Here is a 19741-nt window from a genome sequence, read left to right on the forward strand (position 1 = left end):
TTTTTTTTAAAGATTTTATTTATTTATTTGACAGAGAAAGACACAGCGAGAGAGGGAACACAAGCAGGGGGAGTGGGAGAGGGAGAAGCAGACTCCCTGCCGAGCAGGAAGCCCGATGCGGGACTCGATCCCGGGACTCCAGGATCATGACCCGAGCCGAAGGCAGTCGCTTAACCAACTGAGCCACCCAGGCGCCCCCATATCTAATTTTCTTATTCTCAAACTTCACCATCAAAAAACACTGAACTCCTTTTCTTTAATCTTTTTACCTCATTTGCTTAGAAAGCATTTACACCAAATCTTAAGAGCAATCATGTTTGAGTAATGGGAGTGTGGTTAATTTTATTCCTTACCTTATAAAACTATTAATGAAAAAAAAAAAACTATTATAATGAAATAAAGCCTCACTGGAAAGGTTCTAAACGAATACAACACAGATTGAGAAAAGACCCTGCTTACAAGGTAATAATCTGGTTATCTAAAAAGATATTCTTGGGGCACCTGGGTGGCTTAGTCGGTTAAGCGTCTGCCTTCGGTTCAGGTCATGATCTCAGGGTCCATGATCTCAGGGTCTAGGGATAGTGCCCCGCCCGTATTAGGATCCCTGCTCAGCGGGGAGTTTGCTTCTCCCTCTCTCCCTCCCCCCCAACCTGTGCTCTTGAGCTCTGGCTCTCTCTCAAATAAATAAATAAAATCTTAAAAAAAGAAAAATTTTTTTAATTAAAAAAATGCCATGGTTGGGGCACCTGGGTGGCTCAGTCATTAAGCGTCTGCCTTCGGCTCAGGTCATGATCCCAGGGTCCCGGGATCGAGCCCCGTATCAGGCTCCCTGCTCTGCAGGAAGCCTGCTTCTCCCTCTCCCACTCCCCCTGCTTGTGTTCCCTCTCTCACTGTGTCTCTCACTGTCAAATAAATAAAACCTAAAAAAACCATAAAACAAAATAATTTAAAAATGCCATGGTCAAGGAAAAAAAAGATATTCCCATGAATCTTAAAGTAGGGTCTTTTCTAAGTGGTAGCAAGCTTTTAAGAAGAGTTCCTGGAATTGCATATTACATCAACATTAAAAATAAATGCTTGAAAAACTGAAGACAGACATGGGAACTAAATGCAATGTGGGATCCTGGACTGGATCATGGACCATAAAAAAGGACATTAATGGGAAATCTTGCACAATGTGAAAGGGGTCTGTAAGATTAGTGACTAGTATGCTATCAATATTAATTTCCTGGTTTTGAGAATTGCAGTATGGCTATCTAAGATGCTAACATTAGGAGAAGGTGGATGAAGAATGGAAACTATTTTTGCAATTTTTCTGTAAGTCTAAAATTACTTAAAAATAAAAAGTTAAAAAAGAAAAATCTGAACTTGCCAAAAGAACTCACTAAAGATTCCCAGCCTGCCATATAACAAATAACCACTGTCTTTATAAACAGAAGGATATGTGGACAGGTATAAAAAACTAAAATATAAACAAAATAACCCTACAAATTAATGGTGATATGTAACAAGGTTCCTGGGGAGTTAGAGGATTCTGACTTAATATTTACTTATTAACTTTTAAGCAAAATAAATTTCAGATCTTATTTATGAAGTCAGACACAATGTGTACAATTAAGCTGAGGTTCCTAAAAATAAATCTAATCTAGGGTCATTCTTTATCAGAAATTTATGTCACAAAAGCATGATGTTCCTAGGCTATGAATGGATTCATTCATGTTTATAAATTTCCTTAAAGACAAAATTTTTAAAGGAAAAAACACTATTTTACAATTATCTTGCAACATGAAAATAAAATAAGTCATGCAAAAGAAGTACCTTAAGCACAAGCAGCAAAAGAAAATATAAACTGGACATAATTTCAGAATCTTATCAAAACTTGTATTTCATAGGACATCAAGAAAGTGAAATGATAACCCACAAAATACTTGCAAATCATATATATGAAAAAGGTCTGATAGTTAGAATATACAAAGAACTCTTTTTTTTTAAAGATTTATTTATTTATTTGACAGAGACACATAGCGAGAGAGGGAACACAAGCAGGGGGGAGTGGGAGAGGGAGAAGCAGGCTTCCCGCTGAGCAGGGAGCCCGATGTGGGGCTCGATCCCAGCACCCTGGGATCATGACCTGAGCTGAAGGCAGCCGCTTAATGACTGAGCCACCCAGGTGCCCCTAGAATATGCAAAGAACTCTTAACAATTCAACAATGAAAGGACGAATAACCCAGCTAAAAAAATAGACAAAGGATTTGAATATACATTTCTCCAAAGAAGATATACAATAGCCAATATACACATTAAAAAAGATTCTCTGTATCATTAGTCATCAGGGAAATGTAAATCAAAACCACAATGATGTATTGTTTGACACCAACTAGGATGGCTACAATAAAAAGGTAATAATTGTTGGTGAGGACATAGAAACTGGAACCCTCACACACTGCTGGTAAAAATATAAAATGATACAGCCACTTTGGAAAACAATCTGGCAGTTTCTCAAAATAGGACAGCAATTTGACTCCTAGGTATGTGACCCAAGGGAAGTGAAAATATTATGTCCAGGGGCACCTGGGTGGCTCAGTCATTGAGCATCTGCCTTCAGCTCAGGTCATGATCCCAGGGACCTGGGATTGAGCCCTACATCGGGCTCCCTGCTCGGTGGGGAGCCTGCTTCTCCCTCTCCCACTCCCCCTGCTTGTGTTCCTTCTCTCGCTGTGTCTCTGTCAAATAAATACATAAAATCTTTAAAAAAAAAAAAAAAAAAAAAAAATTATGTCCACACAAAGATGTGTACATAAATGCTCACAGCTTCAGTATTCATAATAATGCAAGTGTACACCAACTGAAGAATGCATAAATAAAATGTGGTATATCAATACAGTGGAACATTTGGCAACAAAAAGGAATGAAGTACTGTCAAGTGCCACAACATGGATGAACTTTGAAAATATTGTGCTAAGTGAAAAAAGCCACTCCTCAAGGAGCACATGTTATATAGCATTCCCTTTACATGAAATGTCCAAAATGGATAAATCTATAACGACAAAAAGGAGATTAGGGGTAGCCTAGGGCTGAGAATTTTGGAAGCAATGTAAAGAAACTAATAGTTTCTTTTGGGGTTGACGGTTGTACAACTCTGTGACTATAATAAAAACCACTAAATTATTCACTTTAATGAGCAAACAGTATGGTATGTGAACTGTATCTCTCTCTTTTTTTAAGATTTTATCCATTCATTTGAGAGAGAGAGCACACAGAGAGTGAGAGGGAGAAGCAGACTCCCTGCTGAGAAGGAAGCCCTACTCAGCTTGATCCCAGGACCCTGAAATCAGGACTTGAGCTAAAGGCAGATGCCCAAATGACTGAGCCCCTAGGCGCCCCCGTGAACTCTATCTCAATAAAACTGTTATGAAACTACTTGCACAGAAAAGAAGAAATACCTTCAGAAGTATTTCAGCTAAAGAGCCAATCATATGCAGGGCTCCATCTTTTTTTCGAGGATCAGCATTTGGTTCTGTAAGAATCTGGTAGCAAAATCCCATTGTCTTTTGCAGTACCTAGATTTAAAAAAGGGAAGTTAACATTTTATTTGATTTCCTAACAATCCTTAACAACAAAAAAGACAAAATGACTTACATGGCTAACATTAAAAGCTGAGTGTATATCTGAACAAATTTTAAATATTAAAGCAAAAGTTCTCTATGTTAAATAACCTACCTCTTTCCTCTTGCTACAAGCTGTAAACAAAAGTGTCTGGGCAGCAGTGGTAGGAGAAATAAAATCTTCAAACACATCTAGAGAATAAATTTAAAATTAATACAAAAATCAGCAATTTCAATTTCTTCAAGAAACATTTTCACGTAATTTACAAATGATGCTCTGTAAAAAGACCTTAAAATTTTGCTAAATGTTCATGCAAGGTATAAAAAGGAACCCAGATTCCTATATAATTTTGCAATAGCTTCTAATTTCATGTCTTTTCAGTACAAATTAAATTTTAATCCATTAATTTATCTTTTTTTTTTTTTTTAAAGATTTTATTTATTTATTTGAGAGAGTGAGAATGAGAGAGTACATGAGAGGGGGGAGGGTCAGAGGGAGAAGCAGGCTCCTCACTGAGCAGGGACCCCGATGCGGGACTCCAGGATCACGACCTGAGCCGAAGGCAGTTGCTTAACCAACTGAGCCACCCAGGCGCCCCCATTAATTTATCTTAATGATCATTTTCTTTCATATAAAACACAACTACTGTGAAAGTTTTCACAATATGGTCACAAAAGTACAATCTACTACAAATATAAAAGATTTTGGTAGGAAGAAGGACTAATACTCAACATTAGTCAAATTACAATCCTTTAGTTCCATGCAGACTCAATGTGACTCCAGCTTCAAATATAGTCTTCTCATTTCCCACACATATGATGACTGACATGGGGTCCAAAAGTATAGTTTTGACAGTGTTAAGGTGTAATCTTGAATTTCTTTGTTTTAGCATGTGCCAAAAAGCACATCCAATAATTGTAACTTAGTAACACTACTATCTGTGTCTGCTAAAAATGAAGATCATTATCAAATGCCATAACTAATGAATAGACCCCAAAAAGTCTAAAAAATGGATAAATTACATTAAAACAACAAAGATTTTTCAGAACCAAAGGTGAGGCCTTACGACACCCTTATATATACTATATACAAACTTAGCTACTGACATATTTTGTTTCTAAGAAAGTGAAAATTTACCAAACTTCATGCGTATATATTCATAAGGGTCTTCTTGCCAAAGTTCTTCATCAGCATCTGTATAGCACATCAATGGAAAAATAACATCTTGGATAATGCCCTGCAATTTAAAAGTTAAGAAAGTAACCTTAAGTCAGTCTTCAAATTTAAACCTTCAATTTTGGTTAAGTGCTAAAACAAAAGCAACCCAATAATATGTATTTCAAAGCTTAATATCAAACTTTAGTAATGATTCTCAGATCAATTATTAAGGTACATACTATCAGAGTTTGTGCAACAAGTAATTATAAAATAAGACATATGTGTATATAGGTAGCAATTAAGTATTCTGAGAAAATACATTATGAAATTTTAGTCCATCAAATCCTGTAGTTCTAAATAAAGCAAATAAATTACTCATAGAAATGGTATATAAGCTAATTACCCTCAAAACTAATCTGGTGAAATAGTCCTTGGTTTATTCCAAATTACGTGACTAAAATGTTACAACCATAAGCCAGTACTAACAATTTAAATGCAAATTTTAAGATAATAGTTTTAGATTAAAAGGTAATCACAAAATACCTTTTATAAGTTTGTGTCAAGGTATTTTCTCATTTTCCTACTGTATTATCAAAACAATTAACTAGACTAAGTAACACAAGTCAACAAAATATGCACTTTTCAACCTTTATGATAATTAATGTTATTTCCATTATATTTTCCGGAAAAACATTTCAGATAGAAAATTATTACTTGTATATGAGGCTTCAGATTCTTCCAGGTGAGGGCATGAGAAACTCCTTGATTAATGTAATTTAATGTCTGTTGCAAAACTCGAGGAGCCATATATTGTTTCTCCTTGTACTGATATAATACCTTCAATAAAACCTTGGAAAAAAATATTTGATCAAAAACCAAAAGTTAAATAGAAATTTTAACCATTTTATAAGTCAGTAAAAACATCTGACACGTATCTTAATACCCAGATCATCATCCTCAAATAACAACCATACTCTCTTAAAAAGAAAGTAATTTTTTAAAATTTTGTATTAGAGAACCATATTTATTCCCAAGATACTTCAAATAAATAAACTGAATTACTACTATGTCAAAGGAATAGTTTCTGATTAAGTATAAAAAGAAAACCACAGGTTACTTACCTCCCAGAAAAACCTTACCAAACCACTCACCAATTTAATGTCTGCCAGGAGCTCTAATTCTACATGGTATTTCAGAACAGCAATTGTCAAGATTTGCCCCACAGACCTCCTGAAGGGTCTGTGAGGTCAAAACTATTTTCATAATAAGGCTAAGACGTTATTTGACTTTTTTACTATGTTAACATCTGCATCGATGGTACAAAAGCAGTGGTGGCAAAACTTCTGTTGCCTAACATGAATCAAAAAGTGGCACCCAAGTGTACCAGCAGTCATCATATTCTTTACAGCCACATTAAATTCAAAACAACCTTTCCTTATGAACTCTTTTTTAAAATTTTTTAATTTTTATTGTTATGTTAATCACCATACATTACATCATTAGTTTTTGATGTAGTGTTCCATGATTCATTGTTTGCGCTTAACACCCAGTGCTCCATGCAGAACGTGCCCTCTTTAATACCCATTACCAGGCTAACCCATCTTCCCACCCCTCTCCCCTCTAGAACCCTCAGTTTGTTTTTCAGAGTCCATCGTCTCTCATGGTTCGTCTCCCCCTCCGATTTCCCCCCCTTCATTCTTCCCCTCCTATCTTCTTCTTTTTCTTAACATATATTGCATTATTTCCTTAAGAACACTCTTAATGAATCAAAATATAATTATTATTAAATGGGGAGTACACATGTAGCACTTCTTCTAATACCAAAGTACAATGGTTGGAAGAAAAGTTGAAATAGTAGCTTTTCCCATCAAATGCTATCATATTCTTGAAAGAAGAACTGACAAATTATGGTTATTTAGACTTGTGTGTATGGCATATTTCCCCTCAAAAATGAATAAAATGAGCCTGTCACTTCAAGGAAAATAACCGACAGTATGTTACTGGTGTTAAAATCTGAGCTTCGAAACAAAAATTAGAATTCTCAAACTCTTAGATGCAAAAGACTTTGATCCACTTAATTAGCTTTCCAATATTTAACGATATTTCTGATGACATCAGTGGTAGTATTAGCAAATGTGATTTCTTTTTTAAAAACTGCATGCGGGGCACCTGGGTGGCTCAGTCGGTTAACCCTCCAAATCTTGATTTCCACTCAGGTCATGATCTCAGGGTGGTGAGATTGAGCCCCGTGGTAAGCTCAGCGCTCAGCAGGTAGTCTGCTTCTTTCCTCCCTCTTCCTCTGCTCCTCCCCCTGCTCATGCATGCTCTCTCTTGCTCTCTCTCTAAAATAAATAAACCTCTAAAAAGATAAAATTGCATAATGAAATGTATTAACATTTGGAAAATCTTCATTAACTCAATTTTCCAAATGACCAGCCGTTACAAAATCATGTATGGATAAATGATCCATTCAAAGTATAATACAAATCAACAGGTGTTAATGTAAAAGAATCTAAGATGCTTGCTATTAAAAAACTCTACACTGCAATTAACCTTTAAGAAACTACCAGTATTGAGTGACTCAGTTGGTACTGCATGTGACTTGATATTGGGGTCATGGGTTTGAGCCCCACATTAGGTATAGAGTTTACTAAAAACAAAAACAAAAAAACCCTATCATTATCATATTTTGATGTGGTATCAAAGAATTTCCACAATTTTGTGAAAAGGCTATTAAAAGTCTTTCCTTTTCCAACTTATCTGAGGCCACACTGTCTGTATTTATGTCCAGCAAAATTAAAAAAGACTAAATACATAGGAAGATGAGTATATAACTTTTATTAAGCCATACATTAAAAATTTAGTAAAAATGTTTAACAATGCCCATTTCCTTTTGTTAAAAATGTTTCATTTTGGGAAGCAGTTATTAAAAAAAAAACATGTATTCTGTGTTAATATATTAGGTTTGTTATTTTTAAATGAATTAATACTCTTAAATTTTAATTTCTAATATGATAAATATCATAGGTGTAACTCACATAAATGGAAGCTTGCTGAGGTTCTCAACAATTTAAGGGAATAAGGAAGACCTAAGACCAAAAAAGGAGAACTGCTACAGAGTTCAAAATGGTAAAGGTTGGGGCACCTGGGTGGCTCAGTCTTAACGACCGCCTTTGGCTCAGGTCATGATCCCAGGGTCCTGGGATCGAGCCCCGCATCGAGCTCCCTGCTCAGCGGGAAGCCTGCTTCTCCCTCTCCCATTCCCCCTGCTTGTGTTCCTGCTCTCGCTATCTCTTTCTCTGTCAAATAAATAAATAAAATCTTAAAAAAAAAAATGTTAAAGATTGCTACATGCAATCTTTGGGTACCAATAAGTCAGAAAAAAAGCAAGACAGAAATTAACCTAATAATAATGTCATGTTTCAATTTAGAAAAATTCTTAGACTTACTTGCTGGACACCAACAGCAAATGCCTTCAGAAATACTTCAGCAAATTCATTATACTCCTTGGAAACATTGCCAGGGCTTCCATATCTAAAAGAACATTAAAATGCCCACTGTTTCTTTATAATGCTTTATATACTAATACTTATAAAAACTAAGAGCATGAAAAAATAAACCTAAATCATCATATATTGAGAGCTTACCTTTCAAAAAGCCTTGCTAAGATATGTAAAGCCCACTTCTTACATTTCCACCATGGTAACTCTGGTCTGTCATCTTCTTCAACTTGAAGTGTTTCCTTTAAAGAGAGATTTATTTAATGATAGTAAGACATGATACACTCTAAGAGGAACAGCATGAGGTGAGAAGAGACTCACAATGAATGTTAGCCTTTTGTAATAAAAGGCTAGATTTGGAAAAGTAGTCTTATTTATTAAATATAAGAGGCACTTTCATCTGCTTCACTACTTAGCTACAAAGGATATACTTTTTAAAATCCTTTTTTTTTTTTTTAAATTTTATTTATTTATTTGACAGAGAGAGACACAGCGAGAGAGGGAACGCAAGCAGGGGGAGTGGGAGAGGGAGAAGCAGGCTTCCCACGGAGCAGGGAGCCCGATGCGGGGGCTCGATCCCAGGACCCTCGGATCATGATCTGAGCTGAAGGCAGACGCTTAACGACTGAGCCACCCAGGCGCGCCTACTTTTTAAAATTCTTATAGAGCAAGCTCAAACACAAACATTTTAGTCAAAATCCAAATAATATAAAGTCAAGGCCATGGAAAGTAGTTTAATCAAAACCAGTATAGTTCAAATCAAAAGGGCATGAAAAACACCATTTCAGAAATCTAGTTTCAGAAATATTAGTATAAACACAAAAGGATAGACAGATGAAGACCTTCATTTAAAAACAATAGTGGAAAACTACCAAGACCCTAAACATTCACTGATAAGTGAATGCTTAATTATGGAACATCTATAAAAGACTACTATACAATCCACTAAAAGAATGGATTGGATCCTTACATACTGACCCATAACATACCAACGTATTTTTAATTTATAATGGGAAAGTGAGACTTTGGAGCAACCCCAAATTAAAACAAAAAGTGAGAGCAATGGTACAACCACTTTGAAAATCACTTTAGAAGTTACTAATAAAGTTAAAGATATACCTACCCTATGATCCAATTCCACTCTTTGGTATACTCAAAATGAAAATATATGATCCCAAAAAGATTTGTGTAGGAATATTCATAGCAGCTTTATTTGTACTACTAAAATCCTGAAACCACCCAGCTGTCCATCAACTTGTGAATGGATAAACTGTAGTATATCCACACAATAAAATATTACTTGGTAATAAAAAGGAACAAACTACTACAACACAACATGAATACATAAGGAACAGACTACTATAACACAACATGAATATATCTCATAAATATATCATGCAAAAGAAGGTACATACAAAAAATTATTTTATATTAAGTTCTAGAACAGGCAAAACTAATCTATGGTCCTAGAAATGAGAATGGTGATGATAGGAATGACTAAAACTAGCCACCAGCAAATATTCTAGGTGATGATTACATGGATACATATAACTGATAACTCACTGGACTGTTTGTTTATAATATGTGAGTGTTTATAAATTATACCCAAAAAGTACACAGTGTATAAATGAAAACTTTTAAAATTTTATTCTGTACCTATTAAATGTGTCCAGAAAAATATACACCAAACTAGTTTCCTACAGAGTGGAAGAAATGTTCTATTCCTTTCTTCTACACTGTTTTTGTTTTTTTTACAGCAGGCTCCACACCCAGTGCAGAGCCCACCATTAGGCTCGAATTCACAACCCTGTGAGATCAAGAACTGAGCCAAGATCAAGGGTCAGACACTCAACCAACTGAGCCACCCAGGCACCTCTACACTGTTTTTCCTTTTAAATAGAAATGTAAGCAATAAACCACAAAACAGGAGGTTGGTCTCAGTTATGCCACTAATAAAATTGTTTTGGATAAATTATATAACCCTTCTATGTCTCCACTTAAAATAAATTCAGAGGGGGGTGCCTGGGTGGTGGCTCAGTCGGTTAAGCGCCTGCCTTCAGTTCTGGTCATGATCCCAGGGTCCTAGGATCAAGTCCAGCATCGGACACCCTGCTCCGCGGGGAGTTTGCTTCTCCCTCTGCTCCTCCCCCTACCCCTGCTCCTGCTCTCTCTCACTCATGCGCGTGCACACCTGTGCATTCTCTCTCAAATAAAATAAAATCTTTAAAAAATAATAATAAAATAAAATAAATTCAGAGGGGATGGGGAAATAAATAAAAAATAAATTCAGAGGGATTTTTTTTGAGGATTAAATAAGGAATGTTAAAACACATCATGTATTCAGGACTTATAAATCCCCCTACCTCTTTAGAAAACTAGATTATAAAGAAAAATTGCAGTTACTTTAAAAATTGTGACTGGGGCACCTGGGTGGCTCAGTCATTAAGCGTCTGCCTTCGGCTCAGGTCATGATCCCAGGGTCCTGGGATCGAGCCCTGCATTGGGCTTCCTGTCTGTGGAAAGCCTGCTTCTCCCTCTCCCACTCCCCCTGCTTGCGTTCCCTCTCTCACTGTGTCTCTGTCAAATAAATAAAATCTTTAAAAAAAAAAAAAGTAACCATAATTATAAAAAATAAATAAATAAAATAAAAATTGTGACTAAACTGGGCACTTGGGCGGCTCAGTTGGGCGTCTGCATGCGGCTAGGGTCATGATCCCAGGGTCCCTGCTCAGTGGGGGGTCTGCTTCTCCCTCTGCCTCTCACCCCCATTTGTGCTCTCTCTCTCAAAAATAAATCTTTCCTTAAGAAGTGACTTAAAAAAAATTCTGTATGTACTACATTCTGTATGTACAATTCTGTATGTACTAAAACCCACTGAATTGTATACTTTGAAAAGGTGAATTTTATGGCATATGGGTTATATCTATAAAATTAAAAAAACAAGTAATGTAACTAACTACAAAGTCTCCTGGTTCATGAGTGTCTGACAAATTATTAGGCTAAAATCTAGCTGCAAGCGCTTTTTAAAAATATATATAATATATAAAATTGTATTAGTTTAAGGTGTATAACACAATGGTGAGATATATGTATACATTGTGAAATGATTACCATAGTGAATTTAAGAAGGTGGTCAAAACTTTCAGTTATAAGATAAGTAAGTTCTGGAGATATAACGTTCAGCATAGTGACTATAGTTAACAGTACTGTACTGTATATTTGAAGGGTGCTAAGAGAGTAGATCTCAAAAATTTTCATCATGGGGAGCCTGGGTGGCTCACTGGGTTAAGTGTCTGTCTTTGGCTCAGGTCATGATCTCAGGGTCCTGGGATCGAGCCCCACATCGGGCTCCCTGATCCATGGGAAGCCTGCTTCTCCCTCTCCCACTCCCCTGCTTGTGTTCCCTCTCTCGCTGTCTCTCTGTCAAAAAATAAATAAAATCTTAAAAAAACTTTTTTTTAAATAAAGGGGCTCCTGGGTGGCTCAGTTGGTTGAGTGTCTGCCTTTGGCTCAGGTCATGATCTCAGGCCCTGCGTAGGGCTCCTTGCTCACTGGGGAGTCTGCTTCTCCCACTACCCCGCTCATGTGCTCTCTCTCTCAAATAAAAAAAATCTTTATAGGGACACCTGGGCGGCTCAGTCGGTTAAGCATCTGCCTTTGGCTCGTCATGACCCCAGTCATGGGATCGAGTTCTGCATCAGGCTCATTGCTCAGCAGGGAACCTGCTTCTCCCTCTACCTGTCACTACCCCCTGCTTGTGCTCTCTCTTTGTGACAAATGAATAAAATCTTTAAAAAAAAATATTTATAGATTAATAAAAAACTGTGCAGGGTTATTTCATATACTATTGTTTAGGTACTTCTCTTTATCCTAATGCTTCTGTTTCTTCTCAGTTTTTTATTAATATTGCACTTATGTAAACAAACAAAATGGTCTCTTTATCTAGAATAATTTGCATCATGAATTATATAAACTCATAAAAATGTTACAGAAATATCAGTTAAAATTCTCAAAAGATAATTAGATATTTTAGTAATACAAGAACATACAGAGACTTACATTAGGTACATCTCTGTTCACAACAGTCTTTAAAATTTCTATCCATTCTGTCAGGTTCTGTTGGTTTATCAGCTCCAGTGGTAGTGTATACTAAACGAAAATCAAGAATCAATACTTTAAAATCCTTACAAAAGAAAATCCCACTTCAACTCTTCACAAAACCTACAAAAAGTATTTCATTCAACCCAGATTTCCAGTTTTTAGTACACAAGCAAATTTCTTATCTGGCTGATTTGGTCAGTTATCTACAACAGAGAATTGTGGCACTGACAGTGAACATCCTTGTCTTATTCCCAAATTACTGGGAATATATCTTATTTTTACCATAAGAGTGATACTGTGGATTTCTAGTGAACATCTTTTATCAAGTGAAGAAAATTTCTATTCCAGGACTCTTAGTTTGTTTTTTGTTTTTTAAAGTGGGAATGGTTATTAAATTTTATCAAATACTTTATCTGGTATCCTTAGAGATGGTTACAGGTCCTTTTTTCCATATAAGAGTTAATCACAGAAACTGATCTCTTACCACTGATCCAACTCTTGCATTCCTTGGATAAATCCTCTCAATAGGCTCATAAAAACAATATCCTATTCAGGATTTTAGGATATCTATTTTCACAAGTGAGACAGGGTTATATTTGATATCAGGGTATGTTAGTGTCAAAAAATTAGTTGGGAAATTAAATATTTTGTCCTATGCCCTAGAACAGTATACAAAAATAACTTACTCTTAATCTAAGTTATAATCTTACCAATTAGAAAACAAGAACAGTATAGAAATTGTATACCCAAATCACTTTTAAAAATTCTTTAAGACGACGACAATGGAATGTCATTAAAGTGTCCTTTGGTTAAGACTGGGAGATAATAGATTGTCTTTACTGATCTAGGAAAGACACGCAAAATCCAACCAAACAATATGGTGAGTCAGTTGCACTGGAAGTTACAGGTCTATTTAAATGAGATTTTAAAGTTAAGTAAGGGTATGAATTGAACCAAAGGTTCTAGTACACGAGATGAATCCTTCTATGGCTACATGGCACAAAAAGAACTAGAATTTTAATCCTGATCAAAAACTGTTTCATATAAGTAATTACATCCCACTAAGAAAATACAATCATTTCCTTAGTGGGTATCTTTTATCCCAGGAAGATTCAGAATATGTAAAAAGGATGAAGCCCATTGTGTGCCAGTCAAGCCACAGTATTAGTACTTTTGTGTTAAACTTAGGAATAGGTTTTGTTTATTACTGGGACAATCTATGTGTATTTGGAACATCGGGTTCATGCTCTTCATGCTAAATATAAACTGTAATTTCAGTAACTGATTTTCAGACTTGTGAATTCTTAAGGTGAAAGGCGTAAAAAATTTTTACTAATTTTGTAAATAGTGTCAGATGGGTTAAGAGAACTTAAGATTGACCAGTTATAATTTAAGATTTATTGGAATTGTTTGTGTATTTAGGGAAGTGTGCTTGGTCAGAGTTTTAATGCACATATAATTTTGGCAATTAATATTTGACTAGCAAATCATCCATTTAATAATTTGATAATTTAATAATTTAATTTAATTTCAAATGAATTATCAAGACACAGAAATTCTGTTATCTTTTAATGTAGCAAATGATAGACTTTTATATATAAAAACTGCTTTATAAAACTGCTTTATAAAATTACCTGAACAAGAGCATAGAAGATCTTGAAAATCTGTTTCTGGATGAGGACAGATTGATCAGATTGATCAGAAAGAAGCTGGATAAAACGGTCCTTTAGAACTGGCAGGAAATGCTGCATTGCTGCTACCAGTGGACTCCGTTCCTCTGGTTTCTTGTACCTTTGGGTAGGAATACAAACTAATTCTGTAAGAATTTACTTCATAATTAATTATATGTATGAGATACAAAATTAAACTGCTTGTTTGTTCACACAAATATAAGCAAATACTTCCTAAGCAACTTTAGATTCCTCGAAAAAAAAAGAAAAACCAACAATGGAACCAAATCACAAACAAAAGCAACTTAAGAAAAACCCCCCAAAATAATAAAATATCTAAAATTTTCTGAGCATTCATTATGAAGTCAATAATCCCCAAGGCTCCATTAGTATCCTCACTTCAATAGTTTGAGGAAATTGAGGCACAGAGAAGAATCTTTCCCAGCATACTCATCTAGGTACGAACTTCATCAGTCAAGATCCAAGGTCTGCCCTCTTAACCACTTCACAACAGTCTCTAATTGTGAATACTTATACAACTTAAGAGCTACAATGACTTGGCTTTTAAATATTAGCAGCTGACTGATATAAAATTGATTATATATTACCACCCTTATTTACATACCGAAAGCATTAAGGCAGAAATGGCATCAAGAAAGCAGAAAATAGGCACTTTATAAACAAAGTTCTTTTGTAACCTATTTGGCAACAAAACCTGACTTCAACAGGCTACTTAAGGTCTTCACTTATCCCATCTGGAGTGGATATTCACATATTTTATAGTAGATATGATAATACGTGTCTGACTACTGGGTGCTAGTTCAATTTCAACAGGAGTGTTTAACATGTATTATGTGAACCTCGTTATCTTTCTAAAATACAAAAAATCCTGAATTCTGAATCACATTTGCTCCAAGGATGTGGGTAAAGAATTGCTGACCGAAGTGAGAATTCTGCATACAGATTTCTTAGCATTTTAACAATATTATTTAAAGAGGTCTGTTGATTTACTTTTATTAAACTGTACTTCAATTTAAAAAACACTAGGTCATCTATGCTTCAATGAAAAAAAACTTTAAACACTGAATTAGCAGATTAGAACTATAGGGGCACGCCTTGGTGGCTCAGTTGCATGTGCCTTTGGCTCAGGTCAGGATCTCCAGGTCCTGGGATAGAGCCTGGGCCTCACTTCTTGCTCTGCTTCTCACTCTCCCCCCATCCGCATAATCATTCTCTCTCCCAAATAAATAAATAAAATCTTTAAAAAAATAAAAAGAACTACAGGAATGACATCTTACCTTCCATTATTAAGGAGTCAATAGGCAGAATAGCTTTACAAAATACAGACTAGTGGTTAAGTCATTATTCTAAAAAACATAATTTATCTTTTTAGATTAAACTGCTTTTTAATTGGTTTTTCCTACCAGATTCCAGTTTTATCTACTGGTAGCCTCCTTGGAGGAAGAAAATATATTTAAGAACTGAATATCTGAGCACATTTTTAAAAGGTAAAGGTAAGGGGTGCCTGGATGGCTCAGTCAGTTAAGTGTCTGACTCTTGATTTCAGCTTGGGTCATGGTCTCAGAGTCCCGAGATCAAGCCCTCAAGCCCCCAAGTCGGGCTCTGCACTCAGCAGGAGTCCGCTTGAGATTCTCTCCCTCTTCCTCTACCCCTCCCCCCGCTCACACACACACTCTCTCTGAAATAAATAAATAAAATCTTAAAAAAAAAAGTAAAGGTAAAAAGCCTAGATTCTTTTTCCCTACTAGATGAAATTAGAACCGAAGTAAATTACCAAGAATAAAAAACACCAACAGATGTTCTAATAATGATTGAGACTATTAAACAATTAACTGATAGATTATTTTAAACACTGTTTTAATGTGCTGAGAAATTATACCTAGCATACATTTTAAAACATATGTACAGTTCTTTCACTCAGTAAAAAACAATTAACAATTTATGAAAGGAAGTCATTTGCAGTGTCCAATCTGATAATACAAACTACAGTGATTATAGACAATATTTCCTTTTAATAATAAAGGTAGAAAAAACAAGAAAAAAAATAATAAAGGTAGAACTATATTATGCGCTTCTCTCCAATTACCCAACCCAGATGAACACCCACATTAAGAGGGTTTGAGTACCCATTCCATATTATACATTCTTCTTTCCTCCTTCCCTCTCTACATTCAGGAGAGGACTAGAAATAAGGTGGTACTAGCTGCTAATCTATGCTAATTGGTATATGAAAGTAATTATGGTAGGAAACAAATTATTAACCAATAAGACCTGAAAGTTCCTGAAAGCATGAAAATGTGACACTAAAAAAAGCGGACTACCACAAGGCTACGATGTGCCAATCTAGTAAGCCATGCTCATAGGAAATCCTAAGTACTAGCCCATCACTTTACTGTTAAAACAAAACAAAACAAAACAAATCTTCAATGGTATATTAGCATCTAAAAGGTTACATCCAAATTCTCCATCATGGCATTCAAAACCCTCTTTAACATGGTCCCAATTTACCAGTCCAAATTTATCCCCGACCTCTAAACAGAAATTATCCATACCATTTAGTGGTCTCCTCACTACCCACTAAAGACAGTATCTCATTTCCACCTCTGTACCTTTCTTTGTTCATACTACTCCGTATGCTGTGACATGCCTTCCTCTTCAAATGCTCCTTCTGTGCTCCTTCAACTGACAAGCATTTCCTGAGGATCTATGCTCCTGAAGACCACCACAAATTCCAATTTCTCCATGAATATTCTTAGAACTGCTTCAGTCCACACAGATCCCTTGTGAACACCTTGTGCTCCACAATTGAACACTGGCTGAAAATGAACTGGAATTCCAATACTGTAGCAGCCTCCTATGTCTCCCATTTAAAAAATCTCTGTCACACTCTCTCCTGCTAACATTATAGGACAGGAGAGACTTAATCTCCTCAATGACAATAACAGCTTATTATTGTTATTCTCTCTCATTTTAGTCACTCACTTACCAGAACTACAACAACTGGCACTCTGATAGAAGTTGGAGCAACAGCTGGAACATTCCTTAGCAGGAAGATGGGTAGCTGGTGGGAACACAAGAAAACACCAGTACCAATGCTGTAAATGGTATATTTCTCTCCTGCTCAGAAGAAAAGCAGCAGTTCATCAGCTACTTTGAGTTGGGACCCAAAAAGGGTATCAGAGGCTAACTACAGGCCCCAGAATTAGAGGGCTCACAATGGCATCTGTGCAGCTGTCAGGACTGGAAATAAAGCCACCATCATGGTGTAAGTGTTCCTCATGCCTTCCTCAAAATTTTCTGTTACCAAACTTTCAAGTGCCTACAAATTTCATTACTTTCACTACATACTTGAGATAATCCCTTCAATGTATGGCTTACCACTCCTGAAATGCTTTACCTCAACTTCCAAGGTTAGATCTTTTTTCTCATCCCTAAACCCAGATCTAAAATGATCCCTTGGCCTAAAATCTTTCTTAATGATACTGATTACTTACATGAACTATAATTTGCTCAAATATGCAAACACTGAAACAGGTGACTGTGAATCCCTCAAAACACAATGATTAAAAATGATCATATGAAATTCCAACATATCCTTCTTAAAGAATTACAGGTAGGTTCTCGAAACTTATCAAGACACCAAATTAAGATAAAAAATTCAGGGGCACTTGGGTGGCTCAGTTGGTTAAGCGACTGCCTTTGGCTCAGGTCATGATCCTGGAGTCCTGGGATCGAGTCCCACATCGGGCTCCCGGCTCAGCGGGGAGCCTGCTTCCCCCTCTGACCCTCTCCCCTCTCATGCTATTTCTCTCTCTCTCAAATAAATAAATAAATTCTCATTAAAAAAAAAAAAGATAAAAAATTCACAGAAAGCCAGAAGTTAAAGAGCTCTAATGCTCAAAGTACTCTAATACCCTTCACGTTTAAAAAAAGCTTATGTTTAGGCCTTTTATCAGCACAAATTGAGGAGCCCATATAGAGGAATTAGAGATAACCCAGTTTTTGAATAGGGAAACAGGTAATACGAAAAAAGGGCACAACGAGTTTCTCAGTTGAATCAACAGAAGTGATTGAAGAATTAAAATAAGAATGCTATTTTTAAAAAGAAAATACTAAATTAAAATCAACATATAATTCACTAATTTTTATATGCCAAATGTAATTTTAGATGTTCAAACAAAATACCTTATAATTTCCAAACTTTTCCTACTTCTCAAATCTCTGTAGGAATTGAGAGACACTTACTCATAATTTTTCACAAGCTGATAAAGGCAAAGAAGAATTCCTAGCCAACAAGCACTGTTATCAGACTGAAGATAAAAGCCAATTTTGTCCACAATGGCAGTCCAGCGGCTTGGATAATCATGTTTGATGATATGGTGAATGCATGTAGTAAGCTGTACCCTGAAAGTCAAAAATAAACAATAAGGAGGAAGAAATGCTACCTAGATAAAATTCTGCTCATACAAAGAAAATGGCTGCTTAGACAAAAATAAATGTAACTGAAAAAAAACTACCCGTTCCTACTGATTTAAAAGAAACCCAACAAATGTTACAAATGTAGGTGATTTTGTTTTTCCTTATTTTTCATCCCTATCATCAACTGATGAGTTTCATTTAAAACCCAGCTATTTTCATTAAAAATTCTGCAAAATCAGGGGCGCCTGGGTGGCTCAGTCGGTTACGCATCTGACTCTTGATTGATTTTGGGTCAGGTCGTAATCTCGGAGTTGTGAGATCAAGCCCTACATCAGGCTCACGTTCAGTGCAGAGTCTGCTTGTCCCTCTCTCCCCCTCTGCCTCTCTGCTATCTAAAATAAATACAATCTTAAAAAAAAAAAATTCTACAAAACCATATAAAAATAAGAACTTTTAAATATCAAAACCATATAATATAAAGTATATGACAGCATTCTACAGTTTTCTTTACCCCCTTTCACCTGATCACACTGTTTCATAAATTTTACATGAAGTTTAGAAGTTTTTAGTTTTCATAAATATAAAAACTACAGTAAGAAAATAAAAAATGACAGGTTTTTATGTTCTGAAAAGACCCACTGGGCTGTCTCCTCCCAAACTCCACAAATTATGTACCTGAAACAACGGGTAAGTTTTAAAATATACATATACCTGATGAGCTCAGGAGAGTGGATAATAGCTTCTACAATATTTTCTCGAATACAATGTCGATCTTCTTCTGGAATAGTATAAGGGGATATGTCCCCTGGTGCTGTTTCCCGATCAGGCCAATACTGTGTTATCATATTTTTCAAATAGATAACACCTAAAATGTAGATCAATTTGACAAGAGTATTTACTGTGAAAGTACTGTGAATCCCCCTTATAAGTGTCCATACCTCCATTTAAAATACTGCACATTCTTGTATTTTCAAAGTTGATAATCAAAACACAGTCTAATTCTTAGCGACAATAATCACCCCTGAAGTTATTATTAAACATATAGCCTAAGAAACTCTACAAATAAACACACTATACAACAAAACTATTAAGACTTTTTACATCACATTTATACTTTTTATCCTGCTTTCTGTTGGAAAGCTATCTGGATTAATTTTACCATATCAATTTTCCAAATGAAGCCTCTAAAGACAAAACCATATACACGTACCATACTGCTCTCATAATTAATAACACTACTATAGACTGAGTATTTGTAGCCCCCTC

General features: G+C 35.7%; 1 protein-coding gene across 2 annotated transcripts in view; it reads right to left on the bottom strand.

The window, feature by feature from the left end:
* The window catches only part of IPO7 (importin 7), a 57183-nt gene that overhangs the window by 15539 nt on the left and 21903 nt on the right, over positions 1-19741 (bottom strand). For both annotated transcript variants that reach the window (XM_021685298.2, XM_044919161.1), the window contains exons 3-12: positions 19187-19340; positions 18302-18460; positions 14000-14156; positions 12324-12413; positions 8412-8506; positions 8214-8298; positions 5479-5613; positions 4744-4843; positions 3721-3797; positions 3444-3560 (exon numbers count right to left, since the gene is read on the bottom strand). In XM_021685298.2, coding sequence (XP_021540973.1) covers positions 3444-3560; positions 3721-3797; positions 4744-4843; positions 5479-5613; positions 8214-8298; positions 8412-8506; positions 12324-12413; positions 14000-14156; positions 18302-18460; positions 19187-19340 — 1169 coding nt within the window. The remainder of the gene's footprint in view (positions 1-3443; positions 3561-3720; positions 3798-4743; positions 4844-5478; positions 5614-8213; positions 8299-8411; positions 8507-12323; positions 12414-13999; positions 14157-18301; positions 18461-19186; positions 19341-19741) is intronic.

This window comes from Neomonachus schauinslandi, chromosome 11 (genome assembly GCF_002201575.2).
Source record: "Neomonachus schauinslandi chromosome 11, ASM220157v2, whole genome shotgun sequence".
Lineage (NCBI taxonomy): Eukaryota > Metazoa > Chordata > Mammalia > Carnivora > Phocidae > Neomonachus > Neomonachus schauinslandi.